A 20444-nucleotide genomic window follows, 5' to 3' on the forward strand; every position below is an offset into this window, starting at 1 on the left:
ATGTCTTTAGGATGTGTGAGGAAAATGGAGCATCTGGGGGAAGCTCATGTGATCACAGGGAGAACATGCAAACTCCACACAAACTGCACAGGAGATCGGGATTGAACCCAGGTCCCTGTGGGCGTGAAGCAGTGGTTCTACCCATTGTGCCCACTGGACCCACAATTCTGCTTCCCTCACTTTCTCCAGTAACTAACTGCCCAATCCCTTGACACTCTGGTGTAAAATTATGAAACCTCTCTATGATGTTGACCTCCTACACAGCATAAGTAGAAGATTCTCTCGTGGTTAGAGCTCTTAAAACTGAACTCAGAGATTCTGCAGATGCTGGAAATCCAGAACAACAAATACAAAATACTGGAGGAACAACAGGTCAGGCAGCATCTATGGAGAGTAATATACAGTCGATGTTTCAGGCTGACCCCCTTCATTGGAACTGGATTGGAAGGGGTAAAAATCTCTCAAATCTGTGATCCATAGATGTTTATGGTCTGGGGAACATTATATGAAGATAGTGAACAAAGATCTTGTATAGGGAGCTCAATGGTCAGTATACTCAAATGGGTGAAGTGCTTGCCTGTACTCTGTCTCTTGGAATTACAGTGCATAAGGCTGACTCTTGGAATTACAGTGCATAAGGCTCTGGAGTGCCTGAAGGTTGGGGACTTAGGCTAGATTGTCAGACACAAGGAGGGAGTGGGTTTTGATGATCTGTTCCTTGACTGGATGCTCCTGGCTTTAGGTGGACTGTAACCCTAAAGCCGTCCTCATACGTTCGTAGACCACATAGCTGATACTGACAGCAGGAATCACCTTCATGAAGTTAGGGGCCAGTCCTCTGTAGAGCCCAAAGGGTCCCTCTTTAGCCAGAATATTCCGGAAGAGCTCCATCATGCTGAGCTGTTTCGCTCCCTCCAACGAAGCTGCAAAGATAAGGGTTCCTCTGTTCACCAGGGCTCCAACAGGGAATAATCTTAATTCGTTACCCTGGAAGGGGCTGGGCTGCTAACAACTCCAGCAATGAGGAGCCAATCACTGGGGTGGGAATGGGGTCACAATCTCCCCTGGAACAACCTGGTTTTTATAGCAACTTGAAAACCAAAACTGCGGGAAATACTCAGGTCAGGTAACGAGAGCAACAGGGCAGTCAGCCACTTGGCCCCTTGGTCCTGTCCCACATTTAGCAGAATCCCATTGAAATCTGGCGAATCTTGAAAGGCCTAGAATTGAGGTATTTCACAACCTGAGGTCCACAGACCCCTTGTTTAATCATATTGACGATGGTATAAAAAAGGTTGGGAACCTTTGGCCTAGACCAAGGGTCGGCAACCCGTGGCTCCCAAGCCGCATGCGGCTCTTTCATCTCTGTGCTGCGGCTCCCCGTAGTTTGTTAGTTTTTGAAATGTAATTCGAAATTTGAAGATTATGGTGATCTTGTACAATCTAAAAACGTTCTGGAGACCCCATTTCCTGGCACATCCGAACCGGCTCACAATTAGCCACCGTTCCGGCTAAGGGAGATAGCCTACGGGGGTTTGTGAGTACGTGTCTTTTGGAGCATCCGCGCCCACGGGGACGGGTTGAGGGAGGCTTTAAATCAAGGCTGTTTAGTTCCAATAAAGTTACCTTTGACTGCAGTGTCTTTATTTTAGCGCTACGTGTAGCGCTACACCGCTACAACGTGTTTTTTATCGCTATTAATATACATCATTACTGTCAATGCCTGACACCCGCCAGTGCGCGCTTTCTTTTAATTCTTCGATCCAAGGTAGGCTAACTATGGAGTAACCTTCAACCCAACGTCTTTTTTTCGGAGTTCAAAATGTTTTTGTTGCATGCAGAAATGTAATTTCGTTTTCTCTGCAGGAGTTCATCAATTTCATAAATGCAACACATTATAGTTTGTTTATACATAGCATAAAGGCAAAAAAACCCCGTTGTATGCAGTGTTATTTCATTTTAAATGTCAAACGGGTTTTGTGGCTCCCAGTGTTTTCTTTTCTGTGGGAAATGGGTCCATATTGGCTCTTTCAGTGGTAAACGTTGCCGACCACTGCCCTAGACAGAGTGGATGGGGCAAGGATGCTTCCTTTAGTGGGGAAGTCTATGGCAAGAGGGCACAGCCTTAGAACAGAGGGACATCCATTTAGAATGGAGATGAGGATAAATTTCTTTAGCCAGAGAGTGGTGTATCTGTGAAATTCGTTGCCATAGATGGCTGTGGAGGCCAAGTCATTGGGCATATTTAAAATGGAAGTTGATAGGTTCTTGATTAGTAAGGGTGTCAAATATTATGGGAAGAAGGCAGGATAATGGGGTTGAGAAGGAATATAAATCAGCCATGACTGAATAATGGAGCACTCTTGATGGGCTGATGGCCTAATTTTGCTCGTATGTCTTATGGTCACATTCAATATGGCCATGACTGTTCTGTCCCAGGCCTCATCTCCCCTTCTGTGTCAGCTCTCCATCATCTACAGTCCACAGATGTGTCAAACATTTACCTCCCTCCTCCTTAACCACCAACCCCCAGGCTCCAGTCTCCACACCCTCTGGGGTGCAGAACTACAGAGATTCCCCTCCCTTTGTGAGGCGTCCCTACACATCTCAGTTTTAAATGTCCACTCCCTGATCCTGAACTGTGTTTCCTTGTTCCGGACTCTCCCACTTGATGAACATCTCCACATTTCCCCTATCATGTCCCCTCAAGGTCTGAGAGGTTTCATTAAGGTAATTCCTCGTTCTGTCTCGTTTCTCTTGACAGGACAACCTTCTCGCCCCAGTGACTAGACCAGTCTATTCTGGACTGTAGTACTTCCTTTCTGAGGTAAATACATCAGAACTGCACACAGAACTCTGGTCTAGCCTCATCAATAACCTGTAGAAATGCAGAAATTTTCCTGACCCTGATTTAACCTCTTGCAGTAAAGGACCACCAACTATTTGGGAACTTTCTGCGATTATCCAGAGCCTCTGGTTCACTGACAGATGGATAATGTGTCCAATGATAACCACTCCTTAGGTCAGCTGAAGAACTCAAGGCTCAGAGAAAGAATGGTGAAGGTGACCCTCGCTTCTGAAGGGTGAGGGAGACCCTCCTTTTGACAGTCATTTATTGAGTTGCTTTTGTTCACACTTTAGGAACAAGGGGGTGCTATATCAAACCCAGGGAGAGGTCACACTAGGTTAAGAGGCAAGAAGAAGGAGGTGGATTCAGAGAGGGTCCCACTTAGGGTGAGGGGACAAGGGGGATGGGTCACACAGACTGAGGGATGGTGGGGACTGTTTGTGGCAGGGGTGAGGGGGAGAGGGCAGCTCATAGGGATCACACAGGTGTGGGGTGAGGGGTCCAAGGCGAGGAGCAAAGAGTTGACTGGGAAGTGTGGCCACACCTGAACATGCTGGAAACTCCTTCTCTGGGTTGGCCATTACTGTCAGCTGTACTAGGAGATGTCTGGCTTTTCCTCACCTTGTGCCTGCATCCGTGTCCTGACCAGGGCCAGAGGATAGCTGGCCAGTTGACCACAGGTACTGGAAGTGGTTCCGCAAGCTAATAGCACCAAGACCCCAGGGTCCGCAGAATCCTGGGCGTATCTACTCAGCCACATCTTCTTCAATGTCTGAATGGAGATGTCCACACACAGAATATCAGTGCATGTACATTACAATGTCAACACACACACATCTCATTGCCACACACACACACACAGACAGAACAACATCTCATCGCCACACACACACACAGACAGTACATCTCATCGCCACACACACACACACAGACAGAACAACATCTCATCGCCACACAGACAGAACATCTCATCACCACACACACACACACAGACAGAACATCATCTCATTGCCACACACAGACAGAACAACATCTCATCGCCACACGCACACACAGACAGAACATCATCTCATCGCCACACACACACACACAGACAGAACATCATCTCATTGCCACACACAGACAGAACAACATCTCATCGCCACACGCACACACAGACAGAACATCATCTCATCGCCACACACACACACAGACAGAACATCATCTCATTGCCACACACAGACAGAACAACATCTCATCGCCACACGCACACACAGACAGAACATCATCTCATCGCCACACGCACACACAGACAGAACAACATCTCATCCCCACACACACACACAGACAGAACATCATCTCATTGCCACACACAGACAGAACAACATCTCATCGCCACACGCACACAGACAGAACATCATCTCACTGCCACACACACAGACAGTACATCTCATTGCCACACACACACAAACATCTCATCGCCACACACACACATCTCATTGCCACACACACACATCTCATCGCCACACGCACAAACATCTCATCGCCCCATACAGACAGTATATCTCATTGCCACACACAGACAGTACATCTCATCACCACACACATACACACACAAACATCTCATCGCCACACACACAGAACAACATCTCATTGCCACACACACACACACACACAAACATCTCATCGCCACACACACACACAGAACAACATCACATCCCCACGCACACAAACACACAGACAGGTGCGGCTCAGGTGCATGGAACAACTCAGGCTGTGCTGCTTGTCAGGCCCAGACTCCACAATCTTATCCAAGAGCCTAGTCCACACAAGTTGAGCCGTCTCTGCTTGACACCCACAACCCCATTCAGGGATACATGTAGGAGGTACCTGTAAGGGCTGTTCCTCCACACCCTCCACTTCCCAGCCCTTGTCCACCGTCCCGACACACCATGGCAGTCTGTCTTTCCACCTGGAGGTGAGGGAGGTCCCCATTGGAAGTCCCTTTATGAAGGAGTTCATCCCAGAACTCTGGTGTGGAGGCTGCTGCATGGAGTGGTGCCCTGCAATTAGTTCTTTAGCTTGTACACGGATCTCCCAGTCGCATCTCACTTCTGTGGACTGGAGGAGATCGTGGACCACATGTACACAGAGTGTGTGAGGCTGCAGCCCCTTTTTGCGTATCTGTGTGGGCTGCTTCCCGTCTACTAGTTGCATTTTAGCCCACACTTGTTTTAGCCCCGACCCAGGCTGAGGAATGGAGCTGAAGTGGGGATAAAGGCATCCTAATTCTGCTCCTAGGTCTTATGGTCTTATAAATCTTTGTTCATGACAGCACTCATTATTAAATTTAATGCAAATATTGAATCAACCAATCATATGGCGATAACTCAATGTATAAAAGCATGCAGACATGGTCAAGAGGTTCAGTTGAAAATCTGCAGATGATGGAAACCCAAGGAACACAAACAAAAGTCTGTAGGCCAGACAGCATCTACGGACAAGAGTACAGTTGATGTTTCTGGTTGAGACCCTTCAGCAGGATTGGAGGAAAAAAAAGATGAGGAAACAGATTTAAAGGATGGGGAGGGGAGAGTGAAATACAAGGTGATAGGTGAAATGGAGAGGAGTGAGGGGTGAAGTAAAGATTGGAAAGTTGATTGGTGAAAGAGATACAGGGCTGGAGAAGGAAGAATCTGATAGGGGAGCACAGAAGACCATGGAAGGAAGAAAAGGAGAAGGAGCACCAGAGGGAGATGATGGGCAGGCAAGAAGATGAAAGAGGGAAAAGGGGACGGGGAATGGAAAAGGTGGGGCGCTATTACTACAAGTTTTAGAAATTGATGTCCATGCCATCAGGTTGGAGGCTACCTAGACAGAATACAAATTTTGCTCCTCCAACCTAAGTGTCATCTCATTGCGACAGTAGATGACATGCTCGTATTCGGAATGGGTAGTAAAATTAAAGTGAATGGCTACTGGGAGATACTGCCTTTTCTGGTAGATGGAGTGTGGTGCTTGACAAAGTGGTCTCTTGATCTACGTCAGGTCTCACTGATATACAAGAGGCCATACTGGGAGCACCAGATACAGTAGATGACCCTAACAGACTCATAAGTGAAGTGCTGTTGTTCAGATCAAACTTCAGAAATGGGAATAGATGCGATCTAAGTGACTTTGACTGTGGAATGATCGCTAGTACCAGACGGGGTAGTTTGAGTGTCTCAGAAACTGCTGACAAACAAGAGAAAATCTGCAGATGCTGAAAGTCTGAGCAACACACACAAAATGCCTGAGGAACTCAGCAGGCCAGGCAGCTTCTCTGGAAAAAAGCACAGTTGACATTTCAGGCCAAAACCCTTCGGCAAGACTGGAGAAAAAAAGCTGAGGAGTAGATTTAATAGATGGGGGAGAGGGGAGAGAACCACCAGGTGACAAGTGAAACCGGGAAGGGGAAGGATGAAGTAAAGAGCTGGAAAGTTGATTAGCGAGAGACAGAAGGCCATTGGTGAAAGTAAAAGGTGGAAGGAGCACCAGAGGGAGGTGATGGGTGGGCAAGAAAGATGAGTTGAGAGAGGGAAAAGGGAATAGGAAACTGAGAAGAGGGGTACGTTTTGGGGGCATTACCATAAGCTTGAGAAATTGATGTTCATGCCGTCAGGTTGGAGGCTACCCAAACAGAATATAAGGTGTTCCTCCAACCTAAGTGTGGTCTCATCATGGCATTGTTGAAGGCCATGGATGGACGTATCGGAATGGGAATGGGAAGTGGAATTAATATGGGTGTCCGCTTCTTCTGGGGGAAAGAACGTGGATGAGCATGAGACCATAAGACACAGGAGCAGAATTAGGCCATCTGGCCCATCAAGTCTGCTCAGCCATTCAATCATGGATGATCCTTTTTTTCTCTTCCTCAACCCCAGTTCCCATAACCTTTGATGACATGTTCAATCCAGAACCTGTCCATCTCTGCCTTAAATACACCCAAAGACCTGGCCTCCACAGCTGCATGTGGCAACAAATTCCACAAATTCACCACCCTTTGACTAAAGAAATTTCTCAACATCTCTGACTTGAAAGGGTGCCCCTCTATCCTGAGGCTGTGCCCTCTTGTCCTCGACTCTCCCACCATGGGAAACATCCTTTCCACATCTACTTTGTCTAGGCCTTTCAACATTCGAAAAGTTTCAATGAGATACCCCGTCATCCTTCTGAATTCTAGCGAATACCGACTCAGAACCATCAAATATTCCTTGTACCCTTTCATTCCTGGAATCATCCTTGTGAACCTTGTAACATGCTGTAAGGTTTCACTGCTAATGCAATGGTTTCTCTGTAGCGGCAATGTTTAGGTTATGACGAGAGATAACGGGCTTTGGAATGCTGGGGCTATCCAATAAGAGAAATGTTGTTCTTTCTTGTGAGTCTGAAAGAGAGATTTTTGTGGTCTTTTGCCGGGGAGAGATGAGGAGAGAAGATGCAGCATGTATTTGTGCGTGGAAGGTCATGTTTGACAAATCTTATTGAATTTTTTGAAGAGGTTACGAGAAAAGTTGACGAGGGTAAAGCAGTGGATGTTGTCTATATGGACTTCAGTAAGGCCTTTGACAAGGTTCCGCATGGAAGGTTAGTTAGGAAGGTTCAATCATTAGGTATTAATATTGAAGTAGTAAAATGGATTCAACAGTGGCTGGATGGGAGATGCCAGAGAGTAGTGGTGGATAACTGTTTGTCAGGTTGGAGGCCAGTGACTAGTGGTGTGCCTCAGGGATCTGTACTGGGTACCCAATGTTGTTTGTCATATACATTAATGATCTGGATGATGGGGTGGTAAATTGGATTAGTAAGTACGCAGATGATACTAAGGTAGGTGGCGTTGTGGATAATGAAGTAGGTTTTCAAAGTTTGCAGAGAGATTTAGGTCAGTTAGAAGAGTGGGCTGAGCGACAGCAGATGGAGTTTAATGCTGTTAAGTGTCAGATGCTACATTTTGGTAGGAATAATCCAAATAGGACATACATGGTAAATGGTAGGGCATTGAAGAATGCAGTAGAACAGAGTGATCTAGGAATAATGGTGCATAGTTCCCTGAAGGTGGAATCTCATGTGGATAGGGTGGTGAAGAAAGCTTTTGGTATGTTGGCCTTTATAAATCAGAGCATTGAGTATAGGAATTGGGATGTAATGTTAAAATTGTACAAGGCATTGGTAAGACCGAATTTGGAGTATTGTGTACCGTTCTGGTCACCGAATTCTAGGAAAGATGTCAACAAAATAGAGAGTACAGAGAAGATTTACTAGAATGTTTCCTGGGTTTCAGCACCTTAGTTACAGGGAAAGGTTGAACAAGTTAGGTCTTTATTCTTTGGAGCGTAGAAGGTTGAGGGGGGACTTGTTAGAGGTATTTAAAATTATGTGGGGGATAGATAGAGTTGGCTTTTTCCATTGAGAGCAGGGGAGATTCAAACAAGAGGACATAAGTTGAGAGTTAGGGGGCAAAAGTTTAAGGGTAACACAAGGGGGAAATTTCTTTACTCAGAAAGTGGTAGCTGTGTGGAATGAGCTTCCAGTAGAAGTGGTAGAGGCAGGTTCGGTATTGTCATTTAAAGTAAAATTGGATAGGTATATGGACAGGAAAGGAATGGAGGGTTATGGGCTGAGCGCGGGCCAGTGGGACTAGATGAGAGTAAGCATTCGGCATGGACAAGAAGGGCCGAGATGGCCTGTTTCCATGCTGTAATTGTTATATGGTTATATGATGTGAGTGGAGAGAGTTGGTAGACAGAATGGACTTGGAGCAAGGGTCCAAAGATCAGCGACGATTGGAGGAGGTCGACGGTGGATGACTGGCTTATCAGTGAGCTCCAACACTGCACAATAGACTGTTCATGAGAATGGGCCCTTTTTTTTTGTTGTTTTCTTTCCTAACCATATAGTCAAATTAAGAATTATAAAGCTCTATCATTTAATTGCATATTGTATACTGTTTGTTATTTTGGGATACTGATTCATAACAGGGGACACATCACGCAGCATCCACCCAAACGAGTTTTCTTAAGTTTGGCTGGGCCAGGGTCTATCTCCCCTATATTAAGCCACCAGCCGAAGTGTGAGTTACAACCTCCTCTGGACCCTCTCCAATGCCAGCACATCTTTTTGAAGATGAAGGGCCCTAAACTGTTCACAATACCCAGGGTGAGGCCTCACCAGTGCTTTATAAAGGCTCAGCACCATATCCCAATCTGTGTCGGGTCTCATCGATGTACACAGGAGGCCACACCGGGAGCACTGAACACAGTAAAATGACCCCACCAGACTCACGGGTGAAGTGTCACCTCACTTGGAAGGATTGGTTCGGGCTCTGGATGGCAGTGAGAGAGCAGATATAGGGGCAGGTGTAGCACTTGTTCTGCTTGCAAGCGTAAGTACCATAAGGGAGATTTGTAGGGAGGGATGAATGGACAAGGGAGTTGCAAAGGGAGCGATCCTTATGGAAAGTCAGGGGAGAGGGGAGGGTTCCCTTTGGAGATGCTGTAAGTTATGGAGAATTATGTGCTGCCTAGTCTCTTCGACCTGCACCTGGACCATAGCCCTCCATACCCCTCCCATCCATGTAATTATCTAAAATTCTGTAAACCTGCATCTACCACTTTCCCTGACAGCTCATTCTACACTCTCACCTCCCTGAGGGAAGAAATTCTTCATGTTTCCCTTAAACATTTCACCTTTCACCCTTAATCTATGACCCCTCATTCTAATCTAACTCAACCTCAGTGTAAAAAGCCTGCTAGCATTTACCCTATCTATACCCCTCATAATTTTGTGTACCTCTGTCAAATCTCCCCTCATTCTTCTAATGCTAGGGAATAAAGTCTTAACCTATTCAACCTTTCCCTATAACTCAGCTTCTCAAGTCCTAGCAACATCCTTGTAAATTTTCTCTGCATTCTTTCAATCTTAATGACACCTTTGCTGTAGCAAGGTGACAACAACTGCACACATTACTCCAAATTAGGCTTTACCAACATCTTATACAACATAACATCCTAACTCCTGTACCCAATACTCTGATTTATGAAGGCCAATGTGCTAAAAGCTCATCCCAGAATTTAGCTTGGTAAATACCTCTAATACCAAGACATTCTATGCTCTGCAATTCCACAGACCTACCTCATAAATGGCCAGGTCAATGCCTGCATATGGGATAATGCCCAGAATATTTGGAATATAGCCTTTGTAAAATGCAATCAATCCTTCATTCTTCCAAATCTTCCTCACGCAGTCTGCAACTCCTGAGTATTGCCCAGTCTTCCGCAAAGCCATTCTGGTCTTCAGAACCTAGTGATGATCAAATAAAAGCAATATGTTGGTCTCCTTGCAGCTTTCACTCTGTTATCTCTGGGACCAACTGGGCTTCACCTGGTTTCTCTGTAATTAAAGAGATTCCACCTGACCTCAGTGTGGGCTTTGATTTGTGCATTCTAGCCAATGAGAACTAAATGGAAGCAACCCATCCAGAAGGTAAGGTCTGTTTGAGTAATTGCTAAGACAACATCAGATTCTTCATTCCTGTACTTCAGAAAGGGAATCGCTGAATTCTCCCATGCACTCATCCATTAACCAGAAACACCACTTTGAGTGGAAAGACAGATGTTTCACCTCCATCACAAGTTCAGTTACAAAGACTGATGGGGAGCTCAGATAATCCAGCACATTTCATTTGTTACTGTGCTGGATGGGTTGATATTTCCAACTACTGGATATTGTTAATTCTGATTTTTAAAAATATGTTACACGACAGAATGATACACATTTCTGTGAATCCAGTAAGTTTCAAGGGAACATGGGAAAAAAAAGCTAAATGGGTTGAAAGTTGAGTTTCACAAACTGCGGCCCAAGTGTGTTAAAGCGGGTAATGATATTGTAGCTTTGCTATATAAGGAAAGGGCCACGGTGACTGTAAAGGGAGTGAAGGAAACGGTGTTGCTGAGTTCAGAGGGAGTATGGGAAATGGGTCCTGGGGAGTGGGAGAAACATCTGGTGAGTCAGATGCTAAAACTTCTGGTTTTATGAATAGTTGGACAGCAGATTATTAGAGTCTTACTGCAGTTCACCAATAGCCAAGGAAATGGCCATCAATGGCAAAGTGGCCAAGATCATGGCAGAACCAAAGTATGTACGTACACTTGAATCACAAGACACGGAACAATATTGACCAATGGCTGCTGGATGGTCAGCATGAATTTGATGGGCTGAAGAACCTGTTTGCATGCTCTGTGACTTTCAAAGCTTTTGAGAACAGGATGTGCTTGTGAACTGGATAAACTCACAAGGGATAAATGAAGTGAAGGTGGGGTAAGACAGAAATGCCTTGTGGAGAAACAGACAGTTAGTGGCTGAGAGAATTTTGTGACTGGTGCTCTCAATGATCCTAAATTGCTTGTAGTTTTTGATTGGTACGTACCTCCATTGGATAAATGCTGGTCTGAGCTGTTACCCCAGCAAGAGATCCAGCGAGAAACCTCTCATGGGTCCCAATGTTCTGCGAATCACGTGCCAACAGTTTCTTAAACTGTAAGACAGAGCAGGTGTGAAACAATCAAAGTCAAAGCCAGAGTTCATCCAAGTCAAATGGGATCTCCCAATCAATACCTCTTAAGGTGCACATATTTGTACACACCCTGGTTCACGAGATAATCCTGGACTGGAACCAAAGAACATGACTCATGTGGAACTGTACCCTGTACAAATAGTGATCACGTCATTCTATAAAACAGGGAAAGTGTGTGTGGGTTCAGGGACTAGAGATGTAATCCACACATGGAGCCAGATGATGCGGGAGGTCTGAAATGAATACTTTTCATCTGAATTGGATGTGGAGGACTGTAAATTCAGAGGGCTATGTTAATGGAGACACAAGAGGCTGCAGGTGTTATAATGTGGAGCAGAAACTCTGGCTCAGGAAGCATCTGTGGTTGATTCTGAGTGGAAAGCTGCCATTAGGATGTGTTCATTGTCTGAAACACATCAAAGGATGGCTGGACATAAGACAGGAGCAGGCTGTTCAGCCTATTATGTCTGCACCCACCATGGCTCTAAATTAAGCTATATCATCTACCTGCACATAATCCATATTCTTTACCTGTTTGCGTACCTGTCTAATTGGTTCTTCAATATCACCATTACATCTACTTCCACACTAGCCCAGGTGCCATGTTTAAACTAATTTGCAAGGGGGATGGGACCCAGAGCGATAGAGCAGTGAAAGAAGTGCATGGAGTAAAGCCAGATCTAACATATAGAGAGGCTTTGAGGAAAGAGAAGCAGAATAAAGGGTATAAAGGTAGTAAGGTAGAAGGGTTAAAGTGTGTGTACTTCAATGCAAGAAGCATCAGGAACAAAGGTGATGAACTGAGAACTTGGATACAAACATGGAATTATGATGTAGTGGCCATTATGGAGACTTGGATGGCACCAGGGCAGGAATGGATTCTCAATATTCCTGGATTTCAGTGCTTTAAAAGGGATAGAGAGGGGGGAAAAAGGGGAGGAGAGGTGGCATTACTGATCAGGGATACTATTACAGCTGCAGAAAGGGTGGGTAATGTAGCAGGATCCTCTTTTGAGTCAGTATGGGTGGAAGTCAGGAACAGGAAGGGAGCAGTTACTCTACTGGGAGTATTCTATAGGCCCTCTGGTAGCAACAGAGATACCGAGGAGCAGATTGGGAGACAGATTTTGGAAACGTGCAAAAATAACAGGGTTGTTATCATGGGTGACTTTAACTTCCCTAATATTGATTGGCACTTGATTAGTTCCAAGGGTTTAGATGGGGCAGAGTTTGTTAAGTGTGTCCAGGATGGATTCCTGTCACAGTATGTTGACTGGCTGACTAGGGGGAAATGCCATACTAGATCTAGTATTAGGTATCGAACCGGGTCAGGTCACAGATCCATCAGTGGGTGAGCATCTGGGGGACAGTGATCAACACTCCCTGGAAAAGGCTGGAATCAGAGAGGACAGGAAAATTTTCAATTGGGGAAGGGCAAATTATGAGGCTATAAGGCTAGAGCTTGCGGGTGTGAATTGGGATGATGTTTTTGCAGGGAAATGTACTATGGACATGTGGTCGATGTTTAAGGATCTCTTGCAGGATGTTAGGGATAAATTTGTCCCAGTGAAGAAGATAAAGAATGGTAGGGTGAAGGAACCATGGGTGACAAGTAAGGTGGAAAATCTAGTCAGGTGGAAGAAGGCAGCATACATGAAGTTTAGGAAGCAAGGATCAGATGGGTCTATTGAGGAATATAGGGTAGCAAGAAAGGAGCTTAAGAAGGGACTGAGAAGAGCAAGAAGGGGGCATGAGAAGGCCTTGGCGAGTAGGGTAAAGGAAAACCCCAAGGCATTCTTCAATTATGTGAAGAACAAAAGGATGACAGGAGTGAAGGTAGGACCGATTAGAGATAAAAGTGAGCGAGGTCCTCAATGAATACTTCACTTGGGTATTCACCACTAAGAGGGAACTTGATGACGGTGAGGACAATATGAGTGAGGTTGATGTTCTGGAGCATGTCGATATTAAGGGAGAGGAGGTGTTGGAGTTGTTAAAATTCATTAGGACAGATAAGTCCCAGGGGCCTGACGGAATATTTCTCAGGCTGCTCCACAAGGTGAGGGAACAGATTGCTGAACCTCTGGCTTTTTATGTCCTCGTTGTCCACAGGAATGGTACTGGAGGATTGGAGGGAGGCGAATGTTGTCCCCTTGATCAAACAAGGTAGTAGGGATAGTCCAAGTAATTATAGACCAGTAAGCCTTATGTCTGTGGTGGGAAAGCTGTTGGAAAAGATTCTTAGAGATAGGATCTATGGGCATTTAGAGAATCATGGTCTGATCAGGGACAATCAGCATGGCTTTGTGAAGGGCAGATCATGCCTAACAAGCCTGATAGTTTTTTGAGATGACCAAGCATATAGATTAGTGTAGTGCAGTGGATGTGATCTACGTGGATTTTAGTAAGGCATCTGACAAGGTTCCACATGGTAGGCTTATTCAGAAAGTCAGAAGGCATGGAATCCAAGGAAGTTTGGCCAGGTGGATTCAGAATTGGCTTGCCTGCAGAAGGCAGAGGGTTGTGGTGGAGGGAATACATTCAGATTGGAGGGTTGTGACTAGTGGTGTCCCACAAGGATCTGTTCTGAGACCTCTACTTTTTTTGATTTTTATTAACGACCTGGATGTGGGGGTAAAAGGGTTGGTTGGCAAGTTTGCAGGGAACACAAAGGTTGGTGGTGTTGTGGATAGTGTAGAGGATTGTCGAAGATTGCAGAGAGACATTGATAGGATGCAGAAGTGGGCTGAGAAGTGGCAGATGCAGTTCAACCTGGAGACGTGTGAGGTGGTACACTTTGGAAGGACAAACTCCAAGGCAGAGTACAAAGTAAATGGCAGGATACTTGGTAGTGTGGAGGAGCAGAGGGATCTGGGGGGGTACATGTCCACAGATCACTGAAAGTTGCCTCACAGGTAGATAGGGTAGTTAAGAAAGCTTATGGGGTGTTAGCTTTTATAAGTCGAGGGATAGAGTTTAAGAGACACAATGTAATGATGCAGCTCTATAAAATTCTAGTTAGGCCACACTTGGAGTACTGTGTCCAGTTCTGCTCGCCTAACTATAGGAAGGATGTGGAAGCATTGGAAAGGGTACAGAGAAGATTTACCAGGATGCTGCCTGGTTTAGAGAGTATAGATTATGATCAGAGATTAAGGGGGCCAGGGCTTTACTCTTTGGAGAGAAGGAGGATGAGAGGAGACATGATAGAGGTGTACAAGATATTAAGAGGAATAGACAGAGTGGACAGCCAGTGCCTCTTCCCCAGGGCACCACTGCTCAGTGCAAGAGGACATGGTTTTAAGGTAAGGGGAGGGAAGTTCAAGGGGGATATTAGAGGAAGGTTTTTCACTCAGAGAGTGGTTGGTGCGTGGAATGCACTGCCTGAGTCAGTGGTGGAGGCAGATAAACTAGTGAAGTTTAAGAGACTGCTAGACAGGTATATGGAGGAATTTAAGGTGGGGGGGGGGGTTATATGGGAGGTAGGGTTTGAGGGTCGGCACAACTTCGTGGGCCAAAGGGCCTGTAATGTGCTGTACTGCTCTATGTTCCCAACATCCTCCACCCTGCTTCCACACCAGCCCTGGCATCCACCCTCTCTGTGTAGAAAAACATGTCTCATGAGTTCCTTTGAATATTCCCCCTGTCACCATAAAGCTATGTTGAGACTGTTACCTGAACAAGTATACATATGCACAGCTGTAGTGAAAAACTTGCAACAGCATCACAGGCACAGAGCATCAGATCAACAGCATTCACAAGTAAAACATAAATTATACCACATTTTTACAGGAAAGAAAACATTTAGAGCAAAAAAATGAAAGTCGTAACACCCCCAAGTGCAACACCTCATATCTGTAAGACACAGAAGCAGAATTCGGCCATTCAGTCAATCGAGTCAGGCTCAGACCCATCATACGCTCCTCACATGCGAATCTTGTTCACTCCTGGGATCCTTCTCGTGAATCTCCTCTGGACCCTTTCAAACATCAGCACATCCTTTCTAGATAAGGGGTGCAAAGTTGCTCACAATACTCCATAGAAACAGAAAATAGGTGCAGGAGTAGGCCATTCGGCCCCTCGAGCCTGCTCCACCATTCAGTATGATCATGGCTGATCATCCAACTCAGAACCCTGTACAAAACGTACAAAAATGCTGGATGAACTCAGCAGGTGGGGCAGCATCCATTGAAAGAAGCAGTCAACGTTTTGGGTCGAAACCCTTCGTCAGGACTAAAGGAGGGGGCAGAGGCCCTATAAAGAAGGTGGGGAGAAGGTGGAAAACCAATCAAATAAAAGATCAAGGGGTGGGGGAGGGAAAGCAGGGAGGGGATAGGCAGGAGAGGTGAAGAAGGAATCTAAGGGGAAAGAACTATGGGTAGAAGAAATGGCGGTTGGAGGCGTTAATCCGGCGGAGAATGAAGTGTGGGAGAGGTCCATGGCAGACGGTAGAAAGCAAGGCCTGCAGTGGTGGCAGAGAGAGAGAGACAGGGTCCATTGGTATCTCTGCATGGCGGTGAGCGTGGCTTGGAGAATCCAGCACAAGCAGCGGAGGGAGTAACAGTTAATAAAACGGCGGTACCAGGGATCCTCACTGGGCCCGAACTGGGAGGCCATGAACCAGAGCTGGAATCCCTGTGGTACGAGATGGTGGCAGAGACACATTCCCAAAAATGAGACGTGGCTGTGGTACCGTGTCTGTGTCAGGACATGATCAAAGAGTCGAAGAGAGGTGGAGATCACAGAGGGTGAGCAGCGAGAAAGGGTCTCACTGAAGTCCCGTCGAAGAGACGACTTAAACTTCTTCATGGTAGGCATACTTCAAAGAGACTTCGCAGTGGAGTAACGAATAGTAAACATAAAGTGCACGGCAGATGCTGTGGTCAAATCAAGACGTATAAAAAAGCTGGATGAACCCGTGTTTACTATTCGTTACTCCGCTGCGAAGTCTCTTCGAGGTATGAAGCTAGGAAGGTGCATTAGCTCTGAGTAAGCTTCTGCTAAGGTTCCCTTTTTTTCTCTCTTACTGTACCTAGTGTAGTAAATGACTGTTTGTTCTTCATGCTAAATGTTGGAGTATTGGGAGACCCAGAGTCTCCCAGAGAAATACATTTGCGTGATGCATCCAGCTGCAGTTCCTTGAAGACAATGTTAGGGATCTGGATCAGCAGCTGGATGATCACGGCTTGTTTAGGAGGGTGAGGTGATAATCCATCAGAGTTACAGGGAAGTAGTCACCCCTAAGTTGCAGGAGGCGAGGAGCTGGGTGACTGTCAGGAGGAATGGAAACGTGAACAGGCAGTTAACACAGAGATCCCCTGTGGTACATTCCCCTCAATAATAAGTATCTGTTTTGCACACTGTTGTGGGGTATGACCTTCCAGGGGAATACAATGGAGACCAGGTTACTGCCACTGAGAATGGGACTCTGATGCAGAAGATAAAGAGGGAGAAAGGGGAACAATAGTGACACAGGACTAGAGGAACAGACAGAAGATTTTGTGGTCCATGAACGTGATACCGGAATGGTATGTTGCCTCCCAGGTATCAGGGTCAGGGGCATTTTGGATCATGTCCAGAGCATTATGGAGAGGGAAGGAGAGCAGCCAGATATCTTGGTACATTTTGATTCCAATGACATGGGAAAGAAAAGCAATGAGATCCTGAAGAGAGAATTTAGAGAGCTAGACAGAAAGCTGAGAAGCAGGACCTCCAGGGTAGTAATTTCTGGATTCTGCCTGTGTCATGTGCCAGCGAGAGTAGAAACAGGATGATTTGGCAGATTAATGTGTGATTGAGAAGCTGGTGCAAAGGGCAGGGCTTCAGGTTTTTGGATTGTTGGAATCTCTTCCGAGGGAAGTATGACCTGTTCAAAAGTGACGGGCTGCACCTGAGGCTGAGGGGAAAAATATACTCATGGGCAGGTTTGTTAGAGCTGTTGGGGAGGGTTTAAACTAATTTGGCAGGGGAGTGGAAATCAGAGTGAACAGACTCATGATAGGACGGATGGTAAAAATGCAAAGATAGTGTGCAGTCAGACTGTCAGGAAGGGCAGGCAAGTAGGACAAAGTTGCAGCCAGCAGGGTGAGTATCATTGCACTAGGGATGCAGAATCAAAAAGGTTAGCAACTACAGCATTCAAAGTGATAAATCTCAATGTATGGAGTATAAGAAATAAGGTGGATGACCTTGTTGCAACATTACAGATTGTCAGGTAAAATTGTCAGATTGCCATCACTGAATTGTGGCTGAAGGATGGTTGTAGTTGGGAGCTGAATGCCCAAGGTTACACATTGTATCGGAGGGATAGAAAGAAAGACAGTTGGGGTGGGATGGCTCTGCTGGTAAAGGAACATCAAATCAGTAGAAAGATGTGACATAGGATTGGAGATGTTGAATCCTTATGCATTGAGTTTTGAAATATCTAAAGCCTGGCACACACAGCAGCCATTTCTGCCCCAAGATATTCAAGTCTCTGTAATGGCCACATCATATTTCCACATATTGATCCATGATCTAAGTTCATCTGCCTTGCTTATGATATTGCTTGCATTGAAATACACACATCTCAAACCATTTACTTCAGTGCATCTTTGCTCTATCCTTCCTCATAAACTTCCTACAAGCTGTCACTACTTGTGCGTCAACTGTCCCATCCTCTGCCTCTTCGCTTCAGTTCCCATCCCCCTGCAAATCTAGTTTAAACTGTCCCTAACAGCATTAGCAAACCTCCCTCCCAGGATATTGATACCCTTCAGTTTAGGTGCAACCTGTCCCACTTGTACAAGTCACCCTTCTTCAGAAAAGATTCCAATGATCCAAGAACTTGAAACCCTGCCCCATGCAACATCTCCTCAGTCACTCACTTGTCTGCGCTGTCTTCCTGCTCTGACCTTCACTAGCTCGTTGCACTGGGAGTAATCCAGAGATTACCACCTTGGAGGTCCTCCTTCCCACCTCTCCAATTTTACTGCGCAGGACCTCTACCACTCTCCTGCCTGTACCAGCATGTACCACAACCTCTGGCTACTCAACTTCTCCTTCAAGAAAATTCTGCAACAGCTCAGAGTCATCCTGGACCCTAGCACCCGGGAGGCAACACACTATCTTTTGCTGCTGCAAAATCTCCTATCTGTCACTCGAACTATCGAGTCCCCTATGATTACTGCTGTGCCTGACTTCACCTTACCATTCTGAGGCTCAAAGCCATCCACAGTGCTACTGGTCTGACTGCTGCTGCCTTGCCCAGATAGGTGATTCCCCCTCAGCAGTATCCAAAGGGATATACCTGATGCTGATATATCCCTCAGGGGAACACTGAACTGACTTCTTTCTCCCTCTCTCTCAGTGTTCACCCATCTACTCCTGAATTCTGCAGTCGGTATGTAACCAGCTGCTCAAAAGTCGAATCTATCAACTGCTTTGCCTCCCGGATGATCCAAAGTTCATCCAACTCCAGCTGCAGCTCTTTAATGTAGTCTTTCATGAGCTGGAGTTGGCCACACTTCCCGCAGGTGTAGTCATAGAAACATAGAAAACCTACAGCACAATACAGGCCCTTCAGACCACCAAGCTGTACCAAACATGTTCTTACCTTAGAAATTACCCAGGGTTACTCACAGTCCTCTATTTTTCTAAGCTCCATGTAACTATCCAGGAGTCTCTTAAAAGACCCTATTGTATCCGTCTCCACTACTATTGCTGGCAGCCCATTTCACGTACTCACTATTCTCTGCGTGAAAAACTTACCCGACATCTTCTCTGTACCTACTTCCAAGCACCTTAAAACTGTGCCCTCTCATGCTAGCCATTTCAGCCCTGGGAAAAAGCCTCTGACTATCCACATGATTAATGCCTCTCACCATCTTATATACTTTTATCAGGTCACCTCTTATCTTTTGTCGCTCCAAGGAGAAAAGGCCGAGTTCACTTAACCTGTTCTCATAAGGCATGCTCCCCAATCCAGGCAACATCCTTGTAAATCTCCTCTGCACCCTTTCTATGGTTTCCACATCCTTCCTGTAATGAGGCGACCAGAACTGAACACAGTACTCCAAGTAGGGTCTGACCAGGGTCCTATATAGCTGCAGCATTACCTCTTGGCTCCTAAAATCAGTCTCACAATTGATGAAGGCCAATGCACCATATGCCTTTTAAACCACAGTCAAACTGCACAACAGTTTTGAGTCTCTCCTATGGACTCGGACCCCAAGATCGCTTTGATCCTCTACACAGCCAAGAGTCTTACCATTAACACTATACTCTGCCATCATATTTGATGAAAATGAACTACCTCACATTTACCTGGGTTGAACTCCATCTGCCACTTCTCAGCACCGTTTTGCATCCTATCAATGTCCTGCTGTAACCTCTGTCAGCTCTCCACACTATCCACAATACCCCCAACCTTTGTGTCATCAGCAAATTTACTAACTCATCCCTCCACTTCCTCATCCAGGTAATTTATAAAGATCACAAAGAGCAGGGGTCCCAGAACAGATCCGTCTACAACCACTCCTTGCCTTCTGTGGGCAAGCCAGTTCTGGATCCAAAAAGCAATGTCATGCCTCCTTATTTTCTCAATAAGCCATCCTCGAAAAATTCAATCACTCTTGTAAGGCACAACCTACCTTTGAAAAAGCCATTCTGACTATTCCTAATCATATTATGCCTCTCCAAATGTTCATAAATCCTGCCTCTCAGGATCTTCTCCATCAACTTGCCAACCACTAAAGTAAGGCTCACTGGTCAATAATTTCCTGGGCTATCTCTACTCCCTTTCTTGAATAAGGGAACAACATCTGCAACCCTCCAATCCTCCAGAACCTCTCCCGTCCCCACTGATGCTGCAAAGATCATCGCCAGAGGCTCAGAAATCTCCTCCCTCACCTCCCACAGTAGCCTGGGGTACATCTCGTTCAGTCCCGGTGACTTATCCAACTGATGCTTTCCAAAAGCTCCAGCACATCCTCTTTCATAATATCTACATGCTCAAGCAGTTCAGTT

General features: G+C 45.8%; 1 protein-coding gene across 1 annotated transcript in view; it reads right to left on the reverse strand.

Moving 5' to 3' along the window:
- Positions 1-618: 618 nt before the first annotated feature.
- LOC132401644 (mitochondrial adenyl nucleotide antiporter SLC25A24-like) overlaps positions 619-20444 on the reverse strand; it is an 88184-nt gene continuing 68358 nt past the window's right edge. Inside the window, exons 6-9 of the mRNA XM_059983658.1 lie at positions 11292-11399; positions 9998-10165; positions 3470-3620; positions 619-923 (exon numbers count right to left, since the gene is read on the reverse strand). Coding sequence (XP_059839641.1) covers positions 739-923; positions 3470-3620; positions 9998-10165; positions 11292-11399 — 612 coding nt within the window. The 3' untranslated portion in view covers positions 619-738. The remainder of the gene's footprint in view (positions 924-3469; positions 3621-9997; positions 10166-11291; positions 11400-20444) is intronic.

The sequence above is a fragment of the Hypanus sabinus genome, chromosome 11, assembly GCF_030144855.1.
Source record: "Hypanus sabinus isolate sHypSab1 chromosome 11, sHypSab1.hap1, whole genome shotgun sequence".
Lineage (NCBI taxonomy): Eukaryota > Metazoa > Chordata > Chondrichthyes > Myliobatiformes > Dasyatidae > Hypanus > Hypanus sabinus.